Below are 26,920 nucleotides of genomic sequence, written 5' to 3'. Positions count from 1 at the left end.
CAGACAGCTACTCATGGAGTATTGGACAGGCAGGCAGTCAGACAGCTACATACATACATACAGTACATTCAGACAGACGGCAGTGGCTCAGGGGTAGAGTGGCTGGATGGTAATCGCAAGGTTGCCAGTTCAAACCCGCTTAACCAGGGATCCCCCAGAGTTAGTGTCGAAGTGTCTTTGAGCAAGACACTGATCCCCTAATTGCTCCTGATGTGCTGGTTGGTGCCTTGCATGGTTTCCGCCTCCATCGGTGTATGAATGTGTGTGTGAATGGGTGAATGTAATGCACAATCTATGTAAAGCGCCTTGGATAAAGGCGCTATATAAAATGCAGAGGCATACTCAAAAACTGTAAAAACTATAGTCCGAAAGCTCAAATCCTTCAAATCAACAGGTTTTGAATATTTCACTGCATGTGCAATGAATCTAGAATACAGGTATATGAAAGATAACATATCACTTGGTGTATTTCAAAACGTTTTTCAAATCTCTGGGTGACTATAGGTTTGCATTGCTTTAAATTGCAGAATCATGGATCAGAACTAATATTTTAAGAACTTTAAATAAATCACTCTTGTAATTCATGTAATGTTTTGTTGAAGTGGTACACAACAGATATATTGTAAGAGCTGAAGATTACACAGTGTAACTGTAAAGTGTAGCATGGATATTGTTCCCAAAGTCAAATCTTTAGGAGAATATATTTTAATAATAATTTGCTGCATATTCTAGTAATATGCAGCAATAATATTAGTTTTAAAAGACAAAAAAAAGGAATTACAAATATATTCTAACATGTTTTAAGAATTACTGAATGAATAAAAATGATCTGAAGGGGGACAACAAAATAAACAGCATTACACACATTTCTAAAGGGGCTGACTTATATTAACAACTTACGCCCAATAATTAATAGACAGTATCACCAATGGATCGATACTAGGCCCCTCCCATTTTTGCTGTACACCAAATAACTTTGCAGACAAATGACTGTATTCACACAAGAGCCATTTTGCTCTGGCGTCATATTTGCGGTTTGAAAGAAATGCCACCCCGCCGGGGTGCCCAAGTATGACTTAAAGGGATAGTTCCGATTTCATAAACCTAAGCTGTATGAAATACTTGCCATTAATATAGTGGTTGCAACTGTATTAATTGATCGCCCGAGACCCGTGGTGGGATTTCTGCTCTGGTTTTGGTGAATATTAAGTAGTTCCGGTAATTTTTTTGGGGTGCACTGGGGCCACGCAGTAAAAGTAAATTAATTCACAAAACGAAGCTAAAATATTATTATTATATCATTCAACTTTGACCCCTCTATCACACAGAACAATTTTTTGAGCGTAGTGATATGGACACAAAAAACATAGTTCTGTGTGATAGAGGGGTAAAAAAATTACGTTCGTTTTGTGGATTCATTTAATTTTAATGCCCCCCACAAAATGACCAGAACTACTTAATATTTCACCAAAACCAGAGCAGAACTCCCACTACGGGACTCAGGCAATCAATTGATACAGTTGCAACCACTATATTAATGGCAAGTATTTCATACAACTTAAAGAACCACTTCACCACTTTTCAACCTATCTTCATATAATAGGTCCTCACTAATAATCATGATAAAATGGCACGATTTCTTTCTACTCAGTCTGTGTCTCATAGGAGGGCTGTGGGCAGTTTAGAAACCGTCTTCCAGTGACATCATCATTAGGCAGATTATTTTTTAAACAAGATTTCTTTACAAAAATATTTAGATTTTCATTATCGTGAGAACGATGGCTTCCATTTTAGCATTGACACTTTTCAGGACTAGAAAGCCTGCAGTTTCTATTAGCTTGTATTCCCCATCGATGATGTCACTGGAAGACGGTTTCTGAACTGCCCACAGCCCTCCTATGAGACACAGACAGAGTAGAAAAAAAATTGCGCCATTTTTCCATTATTATTAGTGAGGACCATTATATGAAGATAGGTTGAAAAGTGGTGAAGTGGTCCTTTAAGTTAAAAAAATCTGAACTATCCCTTTAAGTGCAAAATGGCCACCGTGTGAATATAGTGAATAGCTCATAATGACTCACATTGCAATGTTAAGACCTAGAATAGTGATGCTAGGGTTAAGCACGTACAGTATGAGATTCTTCTAGATAATTGTAAAAATCTACAAATTATCAATTGAGATCCCACAGATGTGATCGGTCAGACTTTCTATTCCCATATAAAGTGCAACAAGACAACAAATACAAATGGAGAATTATTTAGAGCAGGGGTTCCCAAACTTTTTTGGACCAGGTACCCCTTTTGGGGTAGATATTTTTCCAGGTACCCCCTCATCCTCGCAACACGGATAACAAATAAATGTATACGTCTAAATGTAGACGTTTAAATGTAGACGTCTAAATGTATACAGACGTCTAAATGTGTACGTCTAAATGTAGACGCTAAATGTGTACGTCTAAATGTAGACGTCTAAATGTAGACGTCTAAATGTGTACGTCTTCTCTTATGGGCGTCCCTGGCATATCTTTTCAAATGGGGGTCCACGGGCTAAGTAGTGTCAATTTGGGGGTCCTTGACATGAAAAAGTTTGGGAACCACTGCTTTAAACACTTTAGCACTTTATGAACATGAACAAAATAGATGGGTCCCCCCTGGAACTCCCTCAGGTACCCCTGGGGGTCCCCGGACCCCACTTTGGGAAACACTGGGTTATAACCCATGTTTTTTGAAATTTTGAAAAAAAAAGTTATCCTCGTTTCTCATCATTTTGGACCATGGGCTATAGCCCATATCGTACGGCATACTATAGCGCGCCGTTTTTCATCATTTTTGATGATTTGACAAAAATGAAAAAAACGATGGGTTATAGCCCATGTTTTTTGAAATTTTGAAAAAAAAAAGTTATCCTCGTTTCTCATAATTTTGGACCATGGGCTATAGCCCATATCGTACGGCATACTATAGCGCGCCGTTTTTCATCATTTTTGATGATTTGACAAAAATGAAAAAAACGATGGGTTATAGCCCATGTTTTTTGAAATTTTGGAAAAAAAAAGTTATCCTCGTTTCTCATAATTTTGGACCATGGGCTATAGCCCATATCGTACGGCATACTATAGCGCGCCGTTTTTCATCATTTTTGATGATTTGAAAAAAATGACAAAATTAAAAAAACGATGGGTTATACAGGGGTTCCCAAACTTTTTTGGACCAGGTACCCCTTTTGGGGTAGATATTTTTCCAGGTACCCGCTCATCCTCGCAACACGGATAACAAATAAATGTATACGTCTAAATGTAGACGTTTAAATAAATGTAGACGTCTAAATGTAGACGCTAAATGTGTACGTCTAAATGTAGACGTCTAAATGTGTACGTCTTCTCTTATGGGCATCCCTGGCATATCTTTTCAAATGGGGGTCCACGGGCTAAGTAGTGTCAATCTGGGGGTCCTTGACATGAAAAAGTTTGGGAACCACTGCTTTAAACACTTTAGCACTTTATGAACATGAACAAAATAGATGGGTCCCCCCTGGAACTCCCTCAGGTACCCCTGGGGGTCCCCGGACCCCACTGATGTAGAGTATGTATGCTTCCTCGCTCAAGGCTCTGCTATCTAGTCATGTGCTCTTCTTAAATATGACTCAAGTTCAACAATCCATATACAGTAGGGAAAACATGATTTTAAAAAAATTAAATAAAAAGGAGAAAATCTATTGATTGCACCCATGCCACAGACACCGAACCAAACAACTGTTTCATGTCTTGATGCATAAATGCACACATTACTACACACAGGCATGTAATGTACACAGAGTCACACACAAGACAAATTAACACATAAGTCAGATGAATTAAAACCATGAAAATCAAACTGCAATCAAAGAGATACTATACTGTATGTCCGTTTTTTGATTATCAACGGTGGCATGTAAAACACAGTAAAGTCTTTCCCTCAGACCACCCTTGGTCATTTCCTCGGCTCAGGAGATCTCTGAATGGACATTCAGGTCTGCTTGCCTGTCACTGACCAGGGAGTCATTAGTGCGTCAGCGCTGCCTTGCGTCTCTGATCCTGCAGGACACAGCTGTGATGAGCGCTGCTCCCTTCCCGCTGCCGTCCTCTGATCGTAACAGAGTGACCTCGCACTGTGGTGCCAAACTTACAACCGTCTCCTTCATGATGCTGGAGAAACTGTTTTGAGTGGAGCGATTAAAGGGAGATGGGGGAGAGGGGTGGCGAGTTCGTTGAGAAGAGAAACACACACACACACACACACACACACATTAAAAATACATGCCACACACACATTAAAAATACATGCCGTAAATAGTAGTACAAGACAAGTCTTATACTTAGTGTTGTCATAATGATTCATTATGGGTGAACTTAATCACTTCTTGAGAATATCCAGTAATTTCTTAGATGTGAGAATACAGTACGTCTTTCTAAATTGACGTACAAGTTTGTCACTTGTACGTAAGGTGGCCATAGTGGAAAACAAAGGTCCCAGGTTAGAGTCCTGACCCCAGCAATGTTGAGGTGTCCCTGAGTAAGACACTGAACACGCCCCTCTCCCCCTGGTTGCATAGAATAATGCTGGCCACCAACAACTACACACAAAAATCCACCCCCTTACTGTGGGTGTAGTTTGTAGAGGGTCCCGTCAACTCCCACGGTGATGCGGAGCCGCTCCAGGTGGCGGTTCTGGCGGATCTTATCCACGACTGCAGCGAGGCCTGCACCGCACAGCTGAGCTGCTCGTCGTGACACCACACTGCACACCTCTTTCACCAGGATGCCGTCATCGCAGGTGGAGCTGGTGAGGCCTAAGTGTTGTAAGATGGAGCGCACCTGCCGCAGGGCCAGTCGGTCACTTAGAGACACGAGCAGAACCAACCAAAGGGTTAAGAACCAGACCATGCCTATCCTGGGGAAACATTTGCCCAAAGTAGCCAATCTACAAGCTCTTTGGTTATTGTATTGTCTGTGTTCCGACCCTGCCACTGGATATAGCGGCGACTTTATTTTGAAGACCCCAAAATTATCAGGAAGATAAATCGTCTATAGCTAATTTGAACACGATTAGCTGTGTTGCAAGTTCAAAGAATGCCTGGTCCTTACAAGATGTACCTCGTTGTAAAGGTGACTAATAAAAACAATATAAAATACAATACCAATTGGTATTATTAAAGGGGAAATATAATCGACCAAATTACATTTCCGAACTTTTGCGAGGAGTTTGGAATATAATTGGGTTTTGCTTGCTATTCTTTTTGATAGTTCTACTCATCAGGTCAAAACTCATTCCTTACTAGCGGTTCAAGGAATGAGTTGTCCTGTCTGGCTATAGAGCAAACAGCGGATTTATCCCCCAAAAAGCATGTTTTTGCAATAAACGTTTTAAAATTCTGCATTTGCGGCTCTCAGTTGATGAAACCACCCTCGATATGTGAATGAAATTTGGGGTGGATTGGACATTCTGCCCCTCCCACTAATTTTGACGCGGATTACAGCTGATCGATACGGACTATGAGAATTTTTTTATCAAAGTTTTTTCATACATTTTTCACACATGAAAATATTGTACAACATTTTTCGAACATTTTTTCCCCCTTTCCCCCCCCCCCCCCCTCCCCTCCCCCCAGAGTTCACGCTGACTATGAGAATTCTGCCTGTGGTGTTTTAATCAGATAGGTCCAGAGATAATGTGTACCGGTTTTTGTGAGATTTGCACAGAAGCTGTAGGTGGAAGAGCAAAAGTCAAAATGGCGGAGATTCTATCCTGACGCAAATGGGCGTGGCCTAGTACATGGGGAGATGCGTCATGATCCAAGGAATCCAGGGAAAGTTATTTTTTTATTGTACGACCTACAGTTTAAGAGTTATAAGGCGAAATGTAAAGTGGGCTGTTATAGCACCACCATGAGGCAGACAGATGTAATTATTTATTACATTAATTTTACTAATTATTATGAACCAAGTGTTGTAACTGTAGCTCCGACGGTTTCTGAGAGAAAAATACTTGATGTGAGTTTTCGCATTTTCCCATGTAAGTGGATTGGTAATTTCAATGCACTAATACATTTATTATTTATCAATAATTTGTTAAAGTGAAAAAAGGGCTTCATTAAGACCTCTGTAATATTATGGTCAATGCCTGTGTGAAAAGTCAGAGCGATTGGTGCAGGTAGTGAGGAGCTACAAGTGTTTCAGACATTCATTCAGACAATCAGAGAATTATAGTAGTATGATATATGATGATATTGTTGCACAACACCGTTATGCCACAAAGTGTAAAATAACACTTAAGTGGTTAATGAATCCATTGATACTGTATATCAATGTGTACCAACCTTTTCTAGCCCATGAGCACTTTTTATTCCAATGTGTAACAGTGCAAGCAAAGATCTATCACTACAATAAGTTCCAAAAAAGATAATATTTAATTACTGACAGGCTCAACCTCTCAATCTATGGGCATGCATCTACATTACACCAATATTGACTTTCTTGAATATTCACATTTAAATATTCTGTTCAAAATGCATTGATTGATGTTTTATTGACAAAAAAGCAAAACCATTTAAAAAACACAATCTGTGATCGAACGACTTTGAAGATTGACGTTGCAATTGTGATCAACCAGTTGGTTACCACTGCTGTATATAAACATTTTTACAAAAAAGAAAACACGCTTCTCAGTTCTCAAAAGCGATTACATTTTTGATTTGATTAATCAAAGAAGTAATCGATAGAATAATTGTTGTGAAAATCAAAATATTCAATAGTTGCAGCCCTAAAGGAGTAAAGAAGAAAGCAAGAGAGAAGTCAACATTCAGTCAGCTGCGCTCACCTTTCAATCTGTGACAGGAACTTGGTCTCAAAGATGCCTCGAGTCTTGAGGCGCTCAGATAGCCTGCCTCTAAATATCAGGCCCTTGGCAGTGAACTCCAGCAGCACGTTCCTGACGACCTCCCCCAGGTACATCCCGCTGATCATCTTCTCATACCTCACACGGGATGACAAATATAGAACCGATATGATGACAGGTTCTGTTATTTGATTTGGTAGAAATGTGGTAGAGATTGTTAATTGAAATACAGTGGCTTATTGGGCCTCATTCACAAAGCGTACTTTTGCATAATCAAGTGTCTCGACGAGCATAGTCTGAATTATTTTGTAATCCTGCCTTGACCCTGAAAACTTCTTAATGTGAATGTTTCAGACGTAGTCTGCTCTCTCTGCAACTACAAAATGTATTATTCTGAGTGAGCCTGATTAACATTTCTACAATAGTATGACGTAAATGTCGAGGAGACTTTGCCCAATTTTAAGGGGAGCATTACTTTTCACCACAGGTAAACTTCAGATACTGTATATTTTGGCAGATTGTGAAACAGTCAAAAGAAAGTCTGACTATGACTGCTAGAAAGATCTAAACTCCCGCTACATCCATCATATTTTATGCATGACACATCACCTTGACACACCACCCTCTGAAAGTTACGGTGGGGCACATTTAGCTGTTCAAACACGTTTTTTTGTATAGAACATATTTAGGGCTGTATTTTGCGTGTCTTAAGTACCAGGTCTTATTACCTAACTTGAGTAAACTAAAGACCTGGAGGCGTGATCAATGCTCTTTGGCCACTCAGAATAGCCAAATGGCATTGATCACGCCTCCAGGTCTTTAGTTTACTCAAGTTTAGTTTACTTACTTAAGACACGCAAAATACAGCCCTCAGTGTTTTCCCACATCATTTCAATTTCCAGCATTTAAAGTTAACAAGAAAACGTCAATAAACATAGTATGGACAAAGCAGTGATTGTGATTTCTGGGTCACAGTTACTTACTTTTGGTACACAACAGACCACCTTTCCCCCTAGATGTAGCGATTTATACATCAAGTTCAGCCATCCTATGACTTATGGTACAGTATAGTACTGGGGATTGGGGACCCCAGGGGGCCTGAGAGGATTCTAGTGTGTACCCAGCCAAATGAGATGTTTAATTGAATGATAAATCAATTCACTTTGAATTACTGCAGTCCTCAATCTCAATCTCCGACAATGTGCACATTGTCGGAAAGTGTGCTTTGTTTGGCAGGTGTGGATTTGTTTTAATCGCAGTAAGGCTTTCTGGTGTGAAGGTCACCTACAGTAAGAGAATCAGTTTCCTCCCCCCTGTAGCCCCATGCACACACTCACTGTAACCATTGGCTATCATTAGCATTAGCGCACACTGTTTACCTGTGGCCACAAACGTTTACATGTCGGGAGTGATGCGAGACAAAGTCACAAATTAATGCGAACTTTGGATGGCTGATGATCACCAAGGACAGCACTCGTAGATTCCGAGTTATGGAGCTTTGAAAATCCTGCTTTGAACCGAGGTAAATGGGGAGTTGTAGGGTCCCATAGCTGGTGGTGACGGAGGTGTTGCATAGCAACCGGATCAATGTTAAAAGCTGATCTGGGGCTCAACCAGTTCATATATGGAGTATACGAGGGGGTACGAACATATTGGTACCTGGCTGATAACGTCCCATAGCTGGGGGATACGAATATATACGCATGTAGCAGAGAAATAGTTAAATCAGCCAAACTCTCCCCATATAGAGCATAGCAGTGGGCTTGGTTTTCTGGACCCACTGAAAATTCTGACATTCATTTTCCCCATAAAGGATTTGTTTTTACGTCCAGATATGCAGGCTTCAGACGCGCCTCCTCAGGAGACTTGGCTCAGATAAAGATTTACAAAAATATTTATATAAATTATTTTAAGCCTAGAATCAATCAATCCATCGATCCATCCTGGATCCTGGTGAATCATGCTCATAAAACCTTTGATTCTGTGAAAAAGAAATGTAAATGTGATGTAGTACTACATTTGTTTCTTCACAGAATCAATGGTTTTATGGTCATGACTCACCAGGATTCTGATGACTTGATTCTAAGCTTAGAATTATTTATATTATAATATAATGTTTTTGTAAATCTCTATGGGAAAAATGTATTGGAGAGTTTTCAGTGGGTCCAGAAAACCACACCCACTGCTATGCTTTATAGTCTAGTTTTGTGGGGACTGTGATTGGTGAGATACAAATACAGGCCAACCCTGTTCTAGACTGCTGGCCCATTTGGAGCCACGCTGTAGAGACAAATCCGCGCAGGCTTCCCTGGGTGCAATCACAGCTGGGGTGTCACATAAAGCGCAGCTGGACACAGCAGCATGAAGTGCCACAAAAGGTAGAAATTGTCCACTTTCTCATTCAAGATCAGTACAGATACCTCTGTTTGCCTGGGAAGGCTGAGCTGTCGTCCACGGCATAGTCGAACGTGGTATAGAAATCATCAAGCTCTCCGTCATCTCCAAATGCACCCCACTCCATGTTGACACACATTTTCCCCTCCTCGCCTTCCACCAACTCTATATTCTCCATTTCTTCCATGTAACAGGCGTTGGTGCCCGTCCCTGCATGGATGTGAATTGGAAGTGAGGTGAGGTTGTTATCGCTACTCAAAACCGTGCACTACTCAAAACCGGGCAGTGTTTATCAATGCACTCAGTATTTATGTATTATAACATGAATCGTTACATTTGAACAAGGCCACTTATTCAAATAATAATATGTAACTTAAGCTCTCTGTTAAGTAACGATTGGAACAGAATCTGAGCAGCCACTTTGTGATAAAGTCGGGAGCGTGCCATGACTCGTCCTAATTTTAATACTTGAATTGAGTATTTGTTAATTATCCAATTTATGTTCATATTGTTCATATTGATTATCGTCATAAGAGCGATAATGGGTCGCACTCGCAGACGATATTGAATGTATGCAATTGTACTTTATACCAAAATTAGACACAGAAGTAAAGTGCAAAAACTTCCAGTCACCATCTGCTGGCTTGTTTGTAGTTTGTAGAAGTACCATGAATTTCCAACCATAGGGTTTTCAAATTATTTAGAATATCTGTGGTTTCTCCACCAAAAGCAATCACACCCGTAACATGTCGATTTGCTCAGACACATATGACGTCAATTCTCCATTCATTGTCAATGGGAATTTAACAAAAATACCGATTTGCTCGTCTACATATGACGTAAATTCTCCATTCATGCTCAATGCATTTAATGTTTTCTGAATAGCTATAGCTGAATATAGATGGGGCTAGTGCCCCTCAAAAATGAGGTGGTGCCCTTAGAGGCAAAAACAAAGGGGATTCTGCTCGTGTATTAATTGCCTGTGCGGTCTAAAATAAAAGTTGAACATTTACCTCACATTTGAAACTTGAATGTCTGAACATTGTAACATTATATAAATAATAAGACAGAAAATAAGGAAAAGTATAAGGACCCTTTTAATAAAATGTTTGCATTTGTATTGCAATGACTACTACCCTTACCCTTACTACCCTCTTGGTCTCCTCTCAATTCTTTCTTGCTTCAGAGGGATTTACCCCTCTGAAGCAAGAAAGAATTGAGAGGAGACCAAGAGGGTACGAAAAGATGCCAGTGAAAGTAAAGCTAGCCCCTGCCACTCTCAAATCATAGCCATATCTAGAGGATTTTTGTTTTGATTTATCTGGTGGCAATTTGTAACCTGACTCCGCCAGCTTGTGGCAGCAGTGAGTTCCTCCTCCTGCTCCCATCTGGTCCATCACGGGGAGACATATGCGGCCGTATGTGGCCGCTAGAGGCGGGATCAACGAGATACTGATGAGGTATTGAAGCGCTGCCACAGTGCAAATGTAAACACAACCTAACAGGACTACAACTCGAAATTATTATGGATACATCATAATTTTAGTCCCGCTGCTTCCGGTTTATCGTTTCTGCTTGAGAGAGCCCAGATCCAGGCAGGAGGAGGGAACTTGTGAACTCAATACTGCCGCAATCTGGCGGAGTCAGGTTAGGCAATTTGGTCATGTGCATCGCATCGTATCTGGATACGTATCGCATTAAACTCCTGTATTTCAATGCATATCGTTAGTTGACTCCCAAGTCCCAATACCCATCCCTCCCCAACAACCTCAGAATGTACCTTTGGGGTAAGAAACAACTCACCTACAATGAGTCCTACTTCACACAGAGGATCCTCATAGCCGCAAGTCATCATTGTCCCCACTGTGTCATTCAACAATGCTACTACGTCCAAATCAAGCTCCTGATGGCATTGATGACAAACCCACTTTAATGCAATTTTCATGCAAACACTGCAGGTTAATACAACAAACTAAATTTGTATGAAATGTGTACAAGGAAACAGCCATGACTGGTATCTTGTATGAAATGTTTGTTCATACAGTACGTGTATGGCTGCATGTGTGTGTGCATGCGTTACCTCTTTGCGGTGGATGGCATCCTTCAACAGTGTGACTACATCCTGCCCCTCACAGCCACTGGCTCTGAAACCCTTTGTCCATCTCAGCAAAATGCCCTGGAACCATTATGGCATTTTATATAAAAGGAAATGAATGAAAGTGAGTGAGTGAGTGAGTGAGTGAGTGAGTGAGTGAGTGAGTGAGTGTGTGTGTGTGTGTGTGTGTGTGTGTGTGTAATTTGGCATTTTGCTCATAATTGGCCCAGTGATAACTCACTCACTGGGCTATCCTTTTAATGTATAATACTTTTATACATTTGCAACTGAGGAGATTTTGAGCAAATAAACAGCAGAATACAAGAAAAATATCGTCAAACATAATTAGCATAGTAAGTAATAACCAAAATATTATCAAGAATAATCAACCTAAAAATAAATGAATAAAAATTAAATAACAAAACTCTTTCACATCCCCTAATCAATGATGCATGCTTAACGATGTTGTCTTTATTTTACACTAGGACAATTTCTCACAGTACAAGCATTAAACATAGTCATACCTCATCCAGTTTATTTTGTTGACAGGGGAAGGAGAAGGTGAAGCCAAGAGGTAAGGACGCTCCTTTCATTCCCATATGCGTCAGAAAGTTATCAATGCAATGCACAATGTGGTCAAAGAGCTAGCAGAAAAAAAGGGGAAAAAAGTCATACGTTAACACATTTTCAATTGTTTTCATGACTTCTCTAGACTTCTCATTCCATTCCATGAAAGGTCCACATTGGGGCGTTGTACACTGCTCACGTAGCTTAAAACAAGATGGGAAATTTGTCTGTCGTTTCCATACAATACTCAGCTGTACTGTGGCTCAGTCATGGCGGTTTCCTTGTAGCCTGCATCACTAGTGCAACATCACTACAAGGTTATACTACACTTGAGTCAATCAGTACAAATCTATACTCTCAGTATTGAGCAAGATATCAATATTAATTAGTGTTCAGTGTCTTGCTCAAGGACACTTCGACACCAACTCTGGGGGAACCCGGTATCGAACTGGGAACCTTCTGGTTCCCAAGCGGCCAATCTGCCTCCCGAGCCACTGGCCTGGGCAAGCAGTTGTAAGGTGTAGCAGGTGTAAAAAGGTCAATTGACAAGAGTGACCCACCTCCTCCCCTGTGCCCTGCATAATGTCTTGGGGGATGGCATAAATCTTGTTGTGCATCTCCACGTTACGCCTCTCACCACTTTCTACTCGCACCAAGAGCACACAGAAGTTGGTGCCACCAAGGTCCAGAGTCAAGAAGTCACCACTTTCTGTTGAGGATATGGAACATATGACAACACAATGAACCACATACACATGTCAGGTAGGATTATGGAACATATGACAACACAAAGAGCCACCCACACATGTCAGGTAGGTTGTTCACGAGTGATTTTTCATTCTCATCACAGGCCTTTTCTAGGCCATGGATGTCAAATCCTAAAAGGCATTTCCAAATGTTTTAAATTAACAGGGTTAACAGGTGTTAATTAAAAAACAATGTAACTGATTTGCAATGTGATAGGTAAACAAGATACAGTTATCAAATATCAACAATGACAACAGATCTGGCTCCATTACAAGATCTTGTTCCTTCTGCGGTCATGCCACAATTTTGAACCTCAGTTATTTTTGGCCTTTATGACCTCTGGGACATTTCTGTATTAAAACATTTTGATGTGATTCATGTACAAAGGTTATCAATTCCTGGGGGCACGGTAGCACAGTTACAGTAGTAGTGCTGTCGCCTCACAGCTAGAAGGTCCTGGGTTTGATTGACGCTGGGGACGCTGTGGGCGTGTTCTCTCTTGAGTGGTTGGCGAAAGGGCCTTTCTGTGTGGAGTTTGCATGTTTTCCCTGTGTCGCCTAGGGTAGGTACCCTCACAAACAACATGCAGTAATCCTGGTCTCTAAACTACCTCCCCCTGGCCAGCCGGGGCGCCTGATGGAGGGGAAAGAACTGGTCCCCCTCAGGTCAAAAGAAGCAGCTTGGAGATGCTCATGCATTTCAGGAAGCATGAGGTGTGTCCACTGCCCCCCCAGGTTGGCAGAGGAGGTGTAGCGCCTAGGATTACATTAGATAATTAACACTGGGTGAAAAAATGGTTTGCAAAAAATGCATCGGGCTGCTTATGGGAACATAGTTCCGTCTTGTATAAGCAGGGGGTCAAATATTTGTATTCGCGCCAGAACTCCTAGTCCCAGCAGAGTAGTTCAGGAGCGGCGGACTGTGTGACCCTGTCTTTCCCTAATGGGACTGGGACCCTGGCTGGGTCACCTGAGTCAGGGGTATGGTGTTGCGAAATCCGAAACCGGGATGACCTTGGGATACATCACTGAGGATTTGTCCCAGGTGCATCCATGATGACCTTGGGATACATCACTGAGGATTTGTCCCAGGTGCATCCATGATGACCTTGGGATACATCACTGAGGATTTGTCCCAGGTGATGACCTTTGGATACATCACTGAGGATTTGTCCCAGGTGATGACCTTGGGATACATCACTGAGGATTTGTCCCAGGTGATGACCTTGGGATACATCACTGAGGATTTGTCCCAGGTGATGACCTTGGGATACATCACTGAGGATTTGTCCCAGGTGATGACCTTGGGATACATCACTGAGGATTTGTCCCAGGTGATGACCTTGGGATACATCACTGAGGATTTGTCCCAGGTGATGACCTTGGGATACATCACTGAGGATTTGTCCCAGGTGCATCCATGCCATGTTATTTAGTTCTCAGGTTTTAATTTCTCTCTTTTAAAGTGTCATTGGTGGCTAGAAGTGAACGTTTATTCTCTGTCTGTTTATTGCATCAGTGATTTATTATGTATTTATTTACAGATCACATGCTTCTCACTTCCTTTAAAGGAGAATTCCATGCTAGAAGGCTTTCTTACCTTTCGTTGCAGTTGTTAGGTCCGCACCAAAGTGGTCCAGGTGTCATTTTGTGCAAAAACGCATTATTGGCTATTTCCCCTACCCCACCATAATGGGGTGATGGGTTTTAGTGCTAATTCGCTTATTTCCATTGCATTCCATTTATTTGTATAAATTCTCTCTTTATAATGTCAACAGTATGTGTAGCATGACACTTTACTGCATAGTAACCCCGTTGCTGTGTTCCAGCCGTAAAGAGTGAAGTCTCGTCTAGACTGGATTACTGCAATGGTCTGCTCACAGGACTTTCAAACAAAGCTCTTCGTCAACTCCAACTAATTCAGAATGCTGCTGCTAGAGTCCTGACAAAAACTAGAAAATATGACCATATTACACCAGTCCTAAGACTAAGAGAATTGATTTTAAAATTGTATTAGTTGTCTTTGTGGCTTTGGGCCCAGCTACATCTCAGACATGCTGAAGCCATATGAGCCCTCCAGAACCCTAAGGTCATCTGAGGCTGGCCTACTGATAGTTCACCCGATAGCTGGATGAAACATGGTGAAGTAGAATTTCACCATTATGCACCACAAACCTGGAATAACATTCCAGGTTACATTAGGAAATCCCCAACCATAGCCGTTTTTAAGTCCAATTTAAAAACGTATTTATTTAACATTGCATATCCCAGTGATGTCTACTAATAACAGCTAGGTCTTGCCTGGACTTTAAATTAGCTGTGTTTCTATTAAAGGTGGGAGTATTTGTTGTAATTTATATGCTCCTGTATCTTATTTTAATTGTATCTATTATAATCTGTTTCATTTCATTCATTTTAAAGTGCACTGTTGCACTCTGTATTTGTTTTAATTCTGTAAAGCACTTTGAATTGCCTTGTGTATGAAAGGTGCTATATAATAAAAATTGCCTTGCCTTGCCTTGCCTTTGGTGAAGACCAAACAACGGCAACGAAAGGTAAGAAAGACTTCTAGCATGAAATTCTCCTTTAATGCCACTTTTTAGTTCGATTGGATTTGCAACGTTAAATATCCACCTTTTCTTGGCTGAATTCTACTTTTCTATGTCATAAACGCTATGGGTACAATGCCTCTAACAGAGTTTTTTTTAAGCGTGTGATATTTAAATAAAGATCGCTTTCAAGCCCCCACATTTATCAACCCGTTACTGTCAACCTGATGAACAAACCTGTTCCATCTGGTGTTCCACGGACATAGGTGGGCAGCATCTTGACACTGGCTACCTGGTGGGTTTCCTTGGCTAGGCCTCGCACCATCTCTTCACCGATCCTCCTCTTCACTTCCAGCAGCTGTTCATGGCTAAGTCGCAACTTGTCCAGTATGCACTGGCGCTCGGCATGCTGCATGGCCAGGCGGTAGGCAACTGCTGTCACCATGGCTGCTCCCTTCCCACTGCCATCCTCTGAACGTAAAAAACGTACATCGCAGTCTGGCATCAACCGCCGCATCATCTTGTTGAGCCTTCTTGCAAACCTTTTGAGAACAACGGAGTGGATTAGGGTAGAATAGCAATGGTAAAAAGTAAAATGGTAAGGAATTCCTTATACACCAGGAACACCACTAGCAAAACCTTTGCACTGACAGCCCTAACGCACACAGAGATTTCATGCATTTATAGCAAGCTCAAAGCCTGTCACTTACTGCGGATGGTTTTTGTAGACAGACCCGTCCACCCCAATGGTGGTGCGGAGCTTCTCTGCTGCCTTGTTGTCCCTGATCTGCCGCAGCACGGCAACCAGTGAGGCAGCACATAGGTGGGCAGCCCTCGTCGACACAATCTGACACACCCTCTGGGTCGTTACACAATCCTCAGCTGATGGCTCCAGACCCAGGCCCCGGAGCACTGTCTCAGCACCCATCAGACCCTCCTTGTCCCTGTTAGAGAGCAAACAACACAACAAACAAAATGTAATTATTTTAAGTATAATGATCAATTGATTAATGAACAAACAAGGATAAGGGCCATATTTAGACAATCTATGGAACTGTACAACGTGTCTCAAGGTCTAAAATGTATTGTGCAAGCTTCTTGGGGGCAATTTCTGACTCCAATTTTGTATTCTAAATAATGCATGACAGATCCATGCAGAGGCCAATTGATGGCCTGCTACTTGTACGTTGCAAAAAGAAAAATAAATTTCTTAGATGAGGAGAGGAGAGCAGGAGTAAAGTATAGGCTTCTTATTGAAATAATAGTATTTTTCTTCCCGTCACTGTACTCCACTTTGTGCTGAAATATGCAGAGACAGCGGCTACTTTTACACAGTTTCTTATTTGTATTAACCCAATCCAAGCCAGGAAACATCAGGTTACGTTTTAAGCACTATAACCCCCTGTGCCAAGACGTAATTTTACGTTTAAAAGATAATAAAAATAGAAACAATAGAAATGCTGGCACCTGGTCTGTTTATATTGTAATGTATTGGCATGGATTGTGTTTAATACATTGACTGCCAAGTCAATGTCTTCAAGGTCAAAGTCGTACTATTTGTCACACACGTTACCGCAGTGAAATTTGTTCTCCGCATTTGACCAATTTCTTGGAGCAGTGAGCCACAGCCATGCCGCGCTCAGGAATCATCCCTAGTTGATTTGACCCCCAATCCAACCCTTAATGCTGAGTGGCAAGCAGGGAGGCATTGGGTCCCATTTTTTCAGTCTTTGGTATGACCTGGCCGGGGATCGAACCCAATACGTGTTGTTTTTTACCTTATTACTGTGTGAGAGTACAATCATCCAATCCACTAAGCAACTAAAAGCAAGGCTGAATACCAACCACTTGCCATTTTGGCAAATCTTTTGGAGGCGCTACCCACACGTTTAGCTGTGTTGCTCATCCCACGAACGCCCGATCCTTACAAGCTATACCTCATTGTAAAGGTGACTAATCAATGATTACAACTAAGGACATAAAATACAATACCAATTGGTATTATTAAAGTGGAGAAATAATGGACCAAAGTTACGTTTTCAAACGTTTGTTGCTGAGTTTATTCTACCATTTTATGTCTATGGCTAGGAGACGGATACAACCAGAAATAAACCAGAAGTGAACATTTCGCCTAAAATCTGCATGCACGTTATCAGAATAATGTTAAATATCTACTGTATTTCTCACTTTAAATAATGGGGAACAAATGTGCTGGAGGACTGCGCCAGATGTTAGACCAGGTTAGAGTGCACTCTCACACATACATGCATAAGTTAAAAACATTTTGTACACACCCTGAAAATGACTTGTCAATTTCAATGGCTGACATATAGCTGGTGTGGAATCGTCCAGTGGTAAGGAGATCTGGTGTTGTCTGTCCCTGGAATAGCAGGTTCTCCTTAGCCATCTTCACCAGGATCAGTCGGACCAGCTCCCCCATGTATAGACCACTGATCATCTTCTCAAACCTAAACAACATGAAACAGAGGGAAAGAAAAGAGTCAAATGCCATTATTGTTGATTTGGTTTGGATATGATGTCGCCTTGGTGTGTAGGCAAGAACATGCTGAAAACACTCCCCCTGCTGATTATTGGGATAAAATACACAAGGCGTTATCCAAATTATCTTGTTCAGCCCAAGTAACACCAGTTATGTACAAAATTATGGTAAACATGCACTCACAACTGCTTGCCAGGTTTTAGGGAGGTGGCATCTATCTCCCGGTCAAAGTCAGTGCGCAGGTCTTCCAGGGCCCCATCATCTCCAAAAGCTCCCCATTCCATGTTGACGCACATCCGCCCTTCATCACCCTCTACCATCTCCATGTTGCGAATCTCTTCCATGTAGCAGGCATTGGTGCCTGTTCCTGTAGGGTTGATAAAGAAGTATTAGTAAAAGTAAAAGTTAGAGATGTTGTCCTGTTGGAAGGTCTTGTTAGAAGGTCCTAAACAACTCTTGTTGTACTTTAACGACTGCTCAGTGCCAAAAGGTACAGAGCAGCTTTATGGTGAAAATGTCTGTAATGGTAAATATGTAGAGAAAAACTATATGACGAAAACATACAATTGTTCCATGGATAATGAAACCTCTGAAATATCCTACTAGTCTTGTTAAATTGGGGATATTAAGAGAGGTGGCACATGTGTTGCCTTAGTGTTTATTTCATTATATATTATATTTTTTGTTCTTTAGCAAAACTCCAACATCAGGATAAACTGTGTACAACAAATTACTGTATATAGGGATTCCCTAGCTTTATCAAACAACCTTTGTTTTTTAAAATAGACAGCGTCTTCATGCAGATCGACTTGTGCATTGAAAGCTAGAAAACAACAATCTTGACCTTGATGTTGCTAAATAGAAGCCAATTATTGTTACTCCTCGTTACTCCTTTCTTCTTTTAGTCAATATACCAATTACAGGAATTCCTCTGCACACATTTCTGATGGACCACGTAAACAGCTTATTTCAGTGAAACATTCATGTTTACGGTAGCTTGAGTGGTCTCAGTGGGAATTGAACACCATAGGAACAAACCCCTAGAATTATATAGTGTACTGTACCCACTGAACAATGCAGAACCACAAACCACACATGTCAACAATGGCATCTGTGATTTAGATCTTTCCATTCAAGTTAACATACATTAAGTATGACAGAGTGGATGAACTCACCTACGATCAGGCCAATCTCACAGTTATGGTCATCATAGCCACAAGTCATCATTGTGCCCACTGTGTCATTAACCACCGCCACTATGTCGATGTCAAAGTCCTGCAAAGAGGAGTAATAGGGAAAAAAATAAGACATCAAGAGAAAATGTTGTCTGTTGGTATTTTGTTTTGAATGTGTACATACAGTAGGAGTGCTGTTAATGGTTATTTATTAAGTTCCAGCAAAGGTGAATAACATTGAATATGTCCTTACCCCTCGTTTCTTGATGGCTTTCCTCAGGAGACCGACCACATCCTCCCCTTCCACACCACTCGACATGAAACCTTTGGTCCACGATACCAGAATACTCTGCAAACCAGGTGAAGTGAAGGTAAACATGGCAAACATATTGGAGCAGAGTGCTTTCTGTTGAGTAGGGTGACAGGGATAAATTGATGCCTTTGACACATTAAAGAAAAAGATTTAAAATAGAAGCCAATTATTGTTACTCCTTGTTACTCCTTTCTTCTTTTAGTCAATATACCAATTACAGGAATTCCTCTGCACACATTTCTGTGTTGCCACTGCTGCTGGCTCACCTGCCAGTAACAAGGCCCCACCAGAAGGATGCAGTGCCTCCACAACAACAACCAGAATTCCTTCATAAAAAGCACCAGTTAAAGGTGAAACATACAGTTAGTGTGCAATAGTTCAAATGTGTCTCACTCACCTCATCCAACTTGTTCTGCTGGCAAGGGAAAGAGAAGGTAAAACCCAGTGGAAGTTTTCTCTCTTTTATCCCCATCTTATCCAGGAAGTTAGACAAACAATCGGCTATGTGGTCAAACAACTATGGGAAAAGAAAACCATATTCACATTCACACAGGTAAAGGTAAATACTGGTATTTTGGTCCAATTAGTTTTGATTGTGTGTGAAAAGGAACCCTGGTCACAAAGTGTGGAATTACTACAAGTTCTGCCTCTAGCGTCACTCACATTGTATTGGTGCAGAGTTTACCTCATAGACTACTGATTCTTTAATCAACTCTCTTGAATCTGGGTGAAAAGGAACCATGACCATGGGATAAGAACAAGTACTGCCTCTTGTGTCCACAAGCAGGCTTGTGTCAGTCCTTCTAGTGACAAATTATCAGGCGCAATCACTCCATGTCTGACCAATATTTAGCCACACATCATGGGTTGTTGATGAACTATGACCGCAGTGAATGATGACCTTCCATCAAAAAGGACACAACTTTACCAAACAGCAGTTTGGCATTTAGATTTTAAAGTTGTTGTGAAGGACATTACCAAAATAAAGGTTGCATCATAGTTACAGCACATTGTCAATGGCCGCGTTTATATGCAGGGTGATCATTCCGAATGAATACTTCCGAATAAAATACTTCGGAAGTAATGTTTTTTGCTGCACTTTTCCGAATGATTGTTTACATGCATGTGATATAAGACATGATATATGTTAATTCACGTGAAACTACGCCATCTGCTGGACACATAAAATATAGACAGTTCATTCATTGTGACTGTCAGACGACACTTTGAAATCCCATCATTTCATTCCGCATTAGTTTTGAGGCTGCTGCTTGGATAGGGGCAGACATATTATGTTTACCGTCTTTTTTTTCCCCACCTGCTGCGGCTCCCCTTCTCCACTGGGAAGGTAATCATCTCGTTTTTATGTGTACTTCATTATCTACAGCACGGCCAGGGCACGCAACACACTGATTATTATTGTATCGGGTCGCTCGTTATTTTTGAGAGAGAGAGAGAGAGAGAGAGAGTGTGAGAGAGAGACCATTGAACACACACACACACACACACACACACACACACATCATCTGCTGCTGCTTTGTAGATTTCGGATCTGCAAAATGCACGAAATAACGCGCTCTATGTGCAAACTCCTCGGCGCGCCTTGGATATGAGCGCCTTGGAGCATGCTCAGAAAGACCAGAATGAACTTACATCCGAAGCAGTGTATACATGAGTCCAATTTTCTTTCTATCGCATTGAACATTGGAATATTATCGCATTGAACATTGGAATAATCCGGCCAGTGACATCGGAATGGTTTTTAGATCGCATCGAGCATTATCATTCGGATTTAAGTTTTTGTAGGTGTTTATATGACAACGTGTAATAGGATTGAACTCCTATTCGGAATGAAAAGGGGATTTAACTGCTCATGTAAACGTAGCCAATGTCTGATGGCATCTACAGGGGTTAAAGCATCTGGTGGTGAAGACACATTTCCCTGGTTCAACTGATACCTCCAACAACAATTGCATGCGAGAAAACCAAGGTGGAGCAGTGCAAGTGAGTAGTTCTGTATGTGGGAGTCAGTTTTCATGCCCTATTGAGAAACTTGATGTACAAATGTATGTGTCGACTGAATGAGTCTCACAACTCTATTGCTGCCGTCTAACCCCCGCCTCAGATTTTCAAGATATTGGTCTACTTTTTGGAAACCTATGTATTGTAAAAGCTGACTTTTTTATAGGGGTGTTCTTTATGTATAGTGTTTATGTTGTTTGTTTTTAATGGACCCCTGAGTCTACATAAAGTTGATTGATTGTTCATGGTTCAAAATGGGTTGTCACAAGTTGTCATACTGTAGCACTTTGTTACCGGTATGCTCTGCAAAGCACAAAGGAAACACCAAAGATGATGTCTGCGACAGAAAATGATGATTAGCTTTAGAAACGGTTAAGAAGGATTGCACACACACATCTAAAGAAAACATGGATTTCATTTTATTTACCAACTGCCTGCATTGATTGACTGGGATTATACATCACGTTATGACTGGTGCGCTGCTGCCAGCAGCAGCAACAAGTGAGGCTATGTTTAGGTCTTATTTAACGCTGGACAACTTGTAATAATAGCATTAGCAATTTTCAAGAACCTTCCCATTCGGGCATTTCGGGGCCTCTGGTTTTGTATAGGTCCAGTTCTGGTATGTCACGGTTCTATACGGGTCTATTTGGGTTCAGGTCCCTCATATTGGACCTGTGAAGACCTCTAGTCTGTGTCTGTCTGTGTTTGCCTTGTGGGTGTATTTCCATTTGTATCAAATGCATGTGTAGCATCAAACCTCTGAGCCGCAGCCTCTCATTAGGTGTTCTGGAATGGCGTAGATCTGATTTTCCATTTCCACTGTCTGCTTGCCGTTTGCCGACACTTTGACCAGCAGCACACGGAAGTGGGTCCCACCAAGGTCCAGGGCCAAGAAATCACCCTTCTCTTCAGGAGACAAAAAACACAATTTAAGAAATAATAAGATTGAGCAAGCAATTCTTTATGATTTAGCAATCCGTCCTGTGTGGAAAGAAACACCAATATTATGAAATGCTAGCATAGGTCAAATGCGCACGCACACGTACAATAAAAATCAGACCTGTCTGAAGTGAGTGCTCCTGTACTGTACTTGTGCTGTACGTACTCTCTTCCAACTCCGTAATATAGAAAAAATCTAATAATTTATCTCATTCCCTGACCTTGAGAAGGTAATCCACGCTTTCATCACAACACATTTAGATTACTGCAACTCACTATATTCCGTCTTCAAATGGTCCAGAACTCAGCAGGACGGCAGTGGATCAGGGGTAAAGTGGCCGGTAGAACAGCCAGATGGCAACCGGGAGGTTACCAGTTCTATCTCGGGCTCCCCCAGAGTTAGTGTCGAAGTGCCCTTGAGCAAGACGCTGAACCCCTAATTGCACCTAATGTGCAGGTTGGTGAGTTGCATGGTTTCCTCCATCATCGGTGTATGAATGTGTGAATGTAATGCACAATCTATGTAAAGTGCCTTGGGTAAAGGCGCTATATAAATGCACCATTTATATACACACTTGCCAAGGTAGGTTTATCCCATAGACTGTAAAAAGAATATGGACAAAGCGTTCTCCGGGTCTGATATGGACATAAGATGAAGCCAGTCAGTCCTTGAATTGTAAATCGCCATCTTTCTAGATCCGTTTGGGCCCAGCTGGCCATTGGCTGGCCCAGACAACGAGGCGGGACTTCCCCCCCTTCTTCTTCGTTGGTTTTTATTTTGACTCGAACGGGGGGTGGCTCCCGTCCCGATCATAGGCCCTTATTTATCAACATGGTGTACACCCAAAATTGGGTGTACCCAAAATTGGGTGTACACCCAATTTTGGGTGTACACCACGTTGATAAATAAGGGCCTAGACTGTAATGGTAGCCACACCCCTCAGAACATACGCGACTTTATGGTCATTTTTTTAATAAATGGGACCATAATTTTCCAAAAAGAATATTATGACATGAGAAATGAGACTTTAAACTAGTGACTGAAAGCAGAAAGTATTCATGACCATGTTTTTTAAGGTAATACAGTCTAGGTGAAGTTGGGCCTAAATACATGGACCTCTATGGAGATATGGGCTTTTTTGGGACCAATGACAGTGCCACAACAGGCCATTATATGAACTTTCAGGAAGCCCCGATTTCCTTAGTGGCTTCACAAAATATCTGTCTGACTGCCCCCCTGGTTTATCCACACTCACCCGTTCCATCAGGAGTTGAGCGCACATACGTGGGCAGCATCTTGACAGCCGCTGTAGAGTGGGTGTCACGGCACAGGCCCTTATCCATCTCCCGACGGAACCTCACAGACACGTCCATCACGCTCTGATCAGACAGCCGCAAGTGGTGAAGATATTTGTCCACCTAATGTTGGTGGGGGTGCAGGGAGGAAGATCACATTTTCTGGTTATGATATACAGATACAATTGTCCTTCCGACGACCAAATGTTTCTTAGTTTTAGTGGGGTTAAAGGTATGCATAGTTGCAAAAGCACAAAGAAGACTAAGAAGAACTACCAATCCAATCACAGCGAGTCATTCCTGTATGAGGGTGTAGTTACGGAATAAAGCGGTAAGACCGTGCCTCTCAAACTATTTCACATGAAAACCAAACAACTCGCCCCTTTACCAACTCGCCTCGGGCGTGCAGCCGGCGGAACTGGCCTGGTATTCCTAAAGTAACCTTGTAAAGTATGCTTAATCGGTTAAACCTAACATTATTCCTAACCTTAACCTCAGTAAGACTATGCCTAAAACCTAACCCTATTCCAGTAATGACATTAATTTAAGTAGGTAAAATTGGAACTTACTGTTGTTCCCTATGACATGCAGTATAAAGGCTAAAGTCACAGCTACCGTGACCTCAGTCACTGTAGTACCTAGTGTAAAAAGAAATGTCCCCATGCCGATCCAATAATATGCACCCACTGTGAGTAAATGAGACCAGGAGGATTACAGCAAGTCACCTTGGCTACAAGGTGGGCAACACATTGAATAAAAATTAATACACTGACAGAACATGTTCCAGTAGGCAGGAACAGGCTGCCCATACTTCATTATAATCAGAAACTGGAGATAGCTAGCTTAAATGCAGCCATAACAAAAGTTTAGAGCGACTTTTCAGATTGTGAACTCATGTGCAATGTTATCTGCCAGAGCTCTCCCCAAGGAATAGAATATGGTACCGTTGTATATATTATTATTATTACGTGCTTCTCGATTATTTGATAAATCAAAAAGGTTATCCATCGTTAAGAAGATAATCGATAGATGATACTGCCCTACAGCAGCACCTGACCTCATAATAACTAGCTAAAATATCATGGCTTATCTCTCTAGGTTCCAAAACAAAACACTGCTATAGATTGTTTACTCAGTAACCAGGGTCTTTTATCCAATTAGGAGAGAAAACTCAAACACATACAGGATAGGCAGGTGGGGGGTATTGTTATAGCCTTTTTGCATTAAAAGCTTTAAAACCCTTCTTTTTTTAAAACACTTAACCCTTTTTGGGCGAAAAAAGATATGTTAATGACGTTTAGAACAGTGTTAAAGGGATAAAAGGGATGTGTTAATATTTCATAGCCTTGGATCAAGACTATCCTAGACAGAAAAGAAGTCCGACTCGATAAAATACATTTGAGTCTGTAAGTATACATCATTAGTACATGCTTAAATATTTGATAATTAAGGTCTAATATTTCTGCAATTGCTACAAAACCTGTATATCCAGTCATTTTGTGGTATACACGAGAAGTTGAAGCCTTGAAGGATAAAATTAAAGTCTGATATGAATGTTCACATCATGTATACTTTACATTAAAAGACAATTTTTCAACATTTTGGACAAAATAGACAAATTTACATCCAGATGTCCCACTCCCTATATTTTCTTAATATCCTGTATCTCCAAAAATTCTGTCCTCCTGATTGAATTAAAATCAGATGTGTGTTGTTGTTCATCTTCTTCACACAGAGACTGCGCCTTTTTACATCCAGCGCCACCCACAGCTGAGTCACGGTGGCTGCCGTGACGCCACGCCATGTCCTTGAGCAAAACGGAAACCTTCACGTGTCGAGTGCGCCAGTAGCACTTTAAACTCTTAATTTGACAAGACACTGATCACAGACAGACTGAACTAGAAACTGGGCGGGATACTAAGGTTATAATGTGTCCAAAGGCGTGTTGCCCTGTACTTACTTTTTGTATTTGCTCATGATGAAGTTCCGTAAAGTTGTACGTCAACAGATGCGAGGCTATCATTTTCGTGTCTCCTTGAGTGACGGAGACAGTTAGTTTATCGATATATGAGCAAACTTCTTCCTGAAAGTTATCAACTGCACTTCATAATAAACTTATTCTAGATTTTAACGTGTTGTTTGTGTAGCTTGTTTCAATGTTGCCGAAGTCAACGAGGAGGAACTTCCTATGTAATTTGAGTTGGCTGTTACAAATGCGTCATTAATGTCACTGATTGTGATTGGCCACAGCGAGGGAGCGCTCATTCTGCCCAGTAGATCGCAGTAGATGCATTGGATGTGGTGGGAACTTGGAAGATGGAACAACATGCAATGCAAGATGAGTGTGAACCATAGTGAACCAACAGAACTTTGAACCCATAGTCAGGAGGGACTCCCTCCGAGGGAGTGACAGTTTCCTCATGGTTCCATCTTCAAAAACCTCACTGCAAAATGAGTCTGATCCGGCCATCCGGGGTGGGTGTTTGTTGGGTTGTACTGTCTGTGGTTATTATTAAGCGGATATGGAAAGTGTGCGTGTCGTGTGTGTACATTTTTACTCAAATGTTTGTATGTTCTTCTAATTGCCCACATCTGATGTTTACTGCCAGTGCCAATATTATGTATTAGTCTACCCAATTGCTTTTCTTTTTACAAAATCAACTCAAAAGCAGTACAGCGTTTTGTTAACTTTTGCTTGCTTGTTTTGTTAAAAGGTAACTTTAAAATGGGGTAAAGAAAATGCTAATTTTGTCAAATAGTTGAAGTGGTCCATCTCCCCCCCCCCCCCCCCCAATAAATACATTTTATGCATTGGAAAATGTAAATTTATGTGAACATGCATGATGGTACATCATCAGACGTAGATTTACCCTTGCATTTGTAGAAATAGAGGGGCTAAAATCTAAAATGTACAAATTAAAAATATACATGTATTTGGCCCCTAGTCTATAAAATGCATGTAAATAGAAAATCATTTAAAATAGCTACGAGATAAATGTCCAGAAATAACAGGTTCCCACTGTTCCGGTTGCCGACGTGGAGTCCGGTAGGCCTACCTGTCGTGTCAGAGGTGTGTTTCCCCCCCTCCCCCCCCCCCACATCGACATTTGCGGTCCAGAGTAGTCTAAATTGGCCAAGAGACGTCACAAATTACAATTAGCCGTAAGAAACTAACAATGAAGGTTCCTGGTAAAGAATTGATGCGTGACATTTTAATGCGTGTTACAGGCGAGTCGGCGCTCCCTGTGTACAGTGACATTGTAAAATACAAACGAGCTAGAAACGGCCTGTACGTTGTAGCTGAAGACTACAGGTTAACTGCGAAAAAAAGAGAAATGGTCAACGCAAAGGAGCGACAGAGGGTGAGTAGCTACTAGCTACTGAGTAGGACTAAATATTTGGACCACGTATAAGTTACTATTACTAACCGTTGAAGTTGGACGGACGG

The 26,920-nt window shown here is 41.3% G+C and overlaps 1 protein-coding gene across 1 annotated transcript; it reads right to left on the bottom strand.

Annotated features, from left to right (window-relative positions):
• On the bottom strand, window positions 1–25,649 carry hk2 (hexokinase 2). Its single transcript, XM_080766660.1, has 18 exons — window positions 25,433–25,649; window positions 23,433–23,595; window positions 21,995–22,143; window positions 19,610–19,729; window positions 19,153–19,248; window positions 18,900–18,999; window positions 17,908–18,091; window positions 17,519–17,692; window positions 15,935–16,168; window positions 15,462–15,766; window positions 12,490–12,638; window positions 11,887–12,006; window positions 11,348–11,443; window positions 11,071–11,170; window positions 9,294–9,477; window positions 6,856–7,011; window positions 4,639–4,875; window positions 1–4,193 (listed from the first exon to the last, which is right to left on the bottom strand). The coding sequence occupies exons 1-18, from the start codon at window positions 25,493–25,495 to the stop codon at window positions 4,049–4,051; spliced, it is 2,775 nt and encodes a 924-aa protein (XP_080622786.1). The 5' UTR covers window positions 25,496–25,649; the 3' UTR covers window positions 1–4,048.
• Window positions 25,650–26,920: the final 1,271 nt, after the last annotated feature.

Source organism: Protomyctophum bolini (assembly GCF_963924005.1).
Source record: "Protomyctophum bolini genome assembly, chromosome: 6".
NCBI classification, from domain to species: domain Eukaryota; kingdom Metazoa; phylum Chordata; class Actinopteri; order Myctophiformes; family Myctophidae; genus Protomyctophum; species Protomyctophum bolini.
This window is presented reverse-complemented; position numbering and strand designations above follow the sequence as displayed.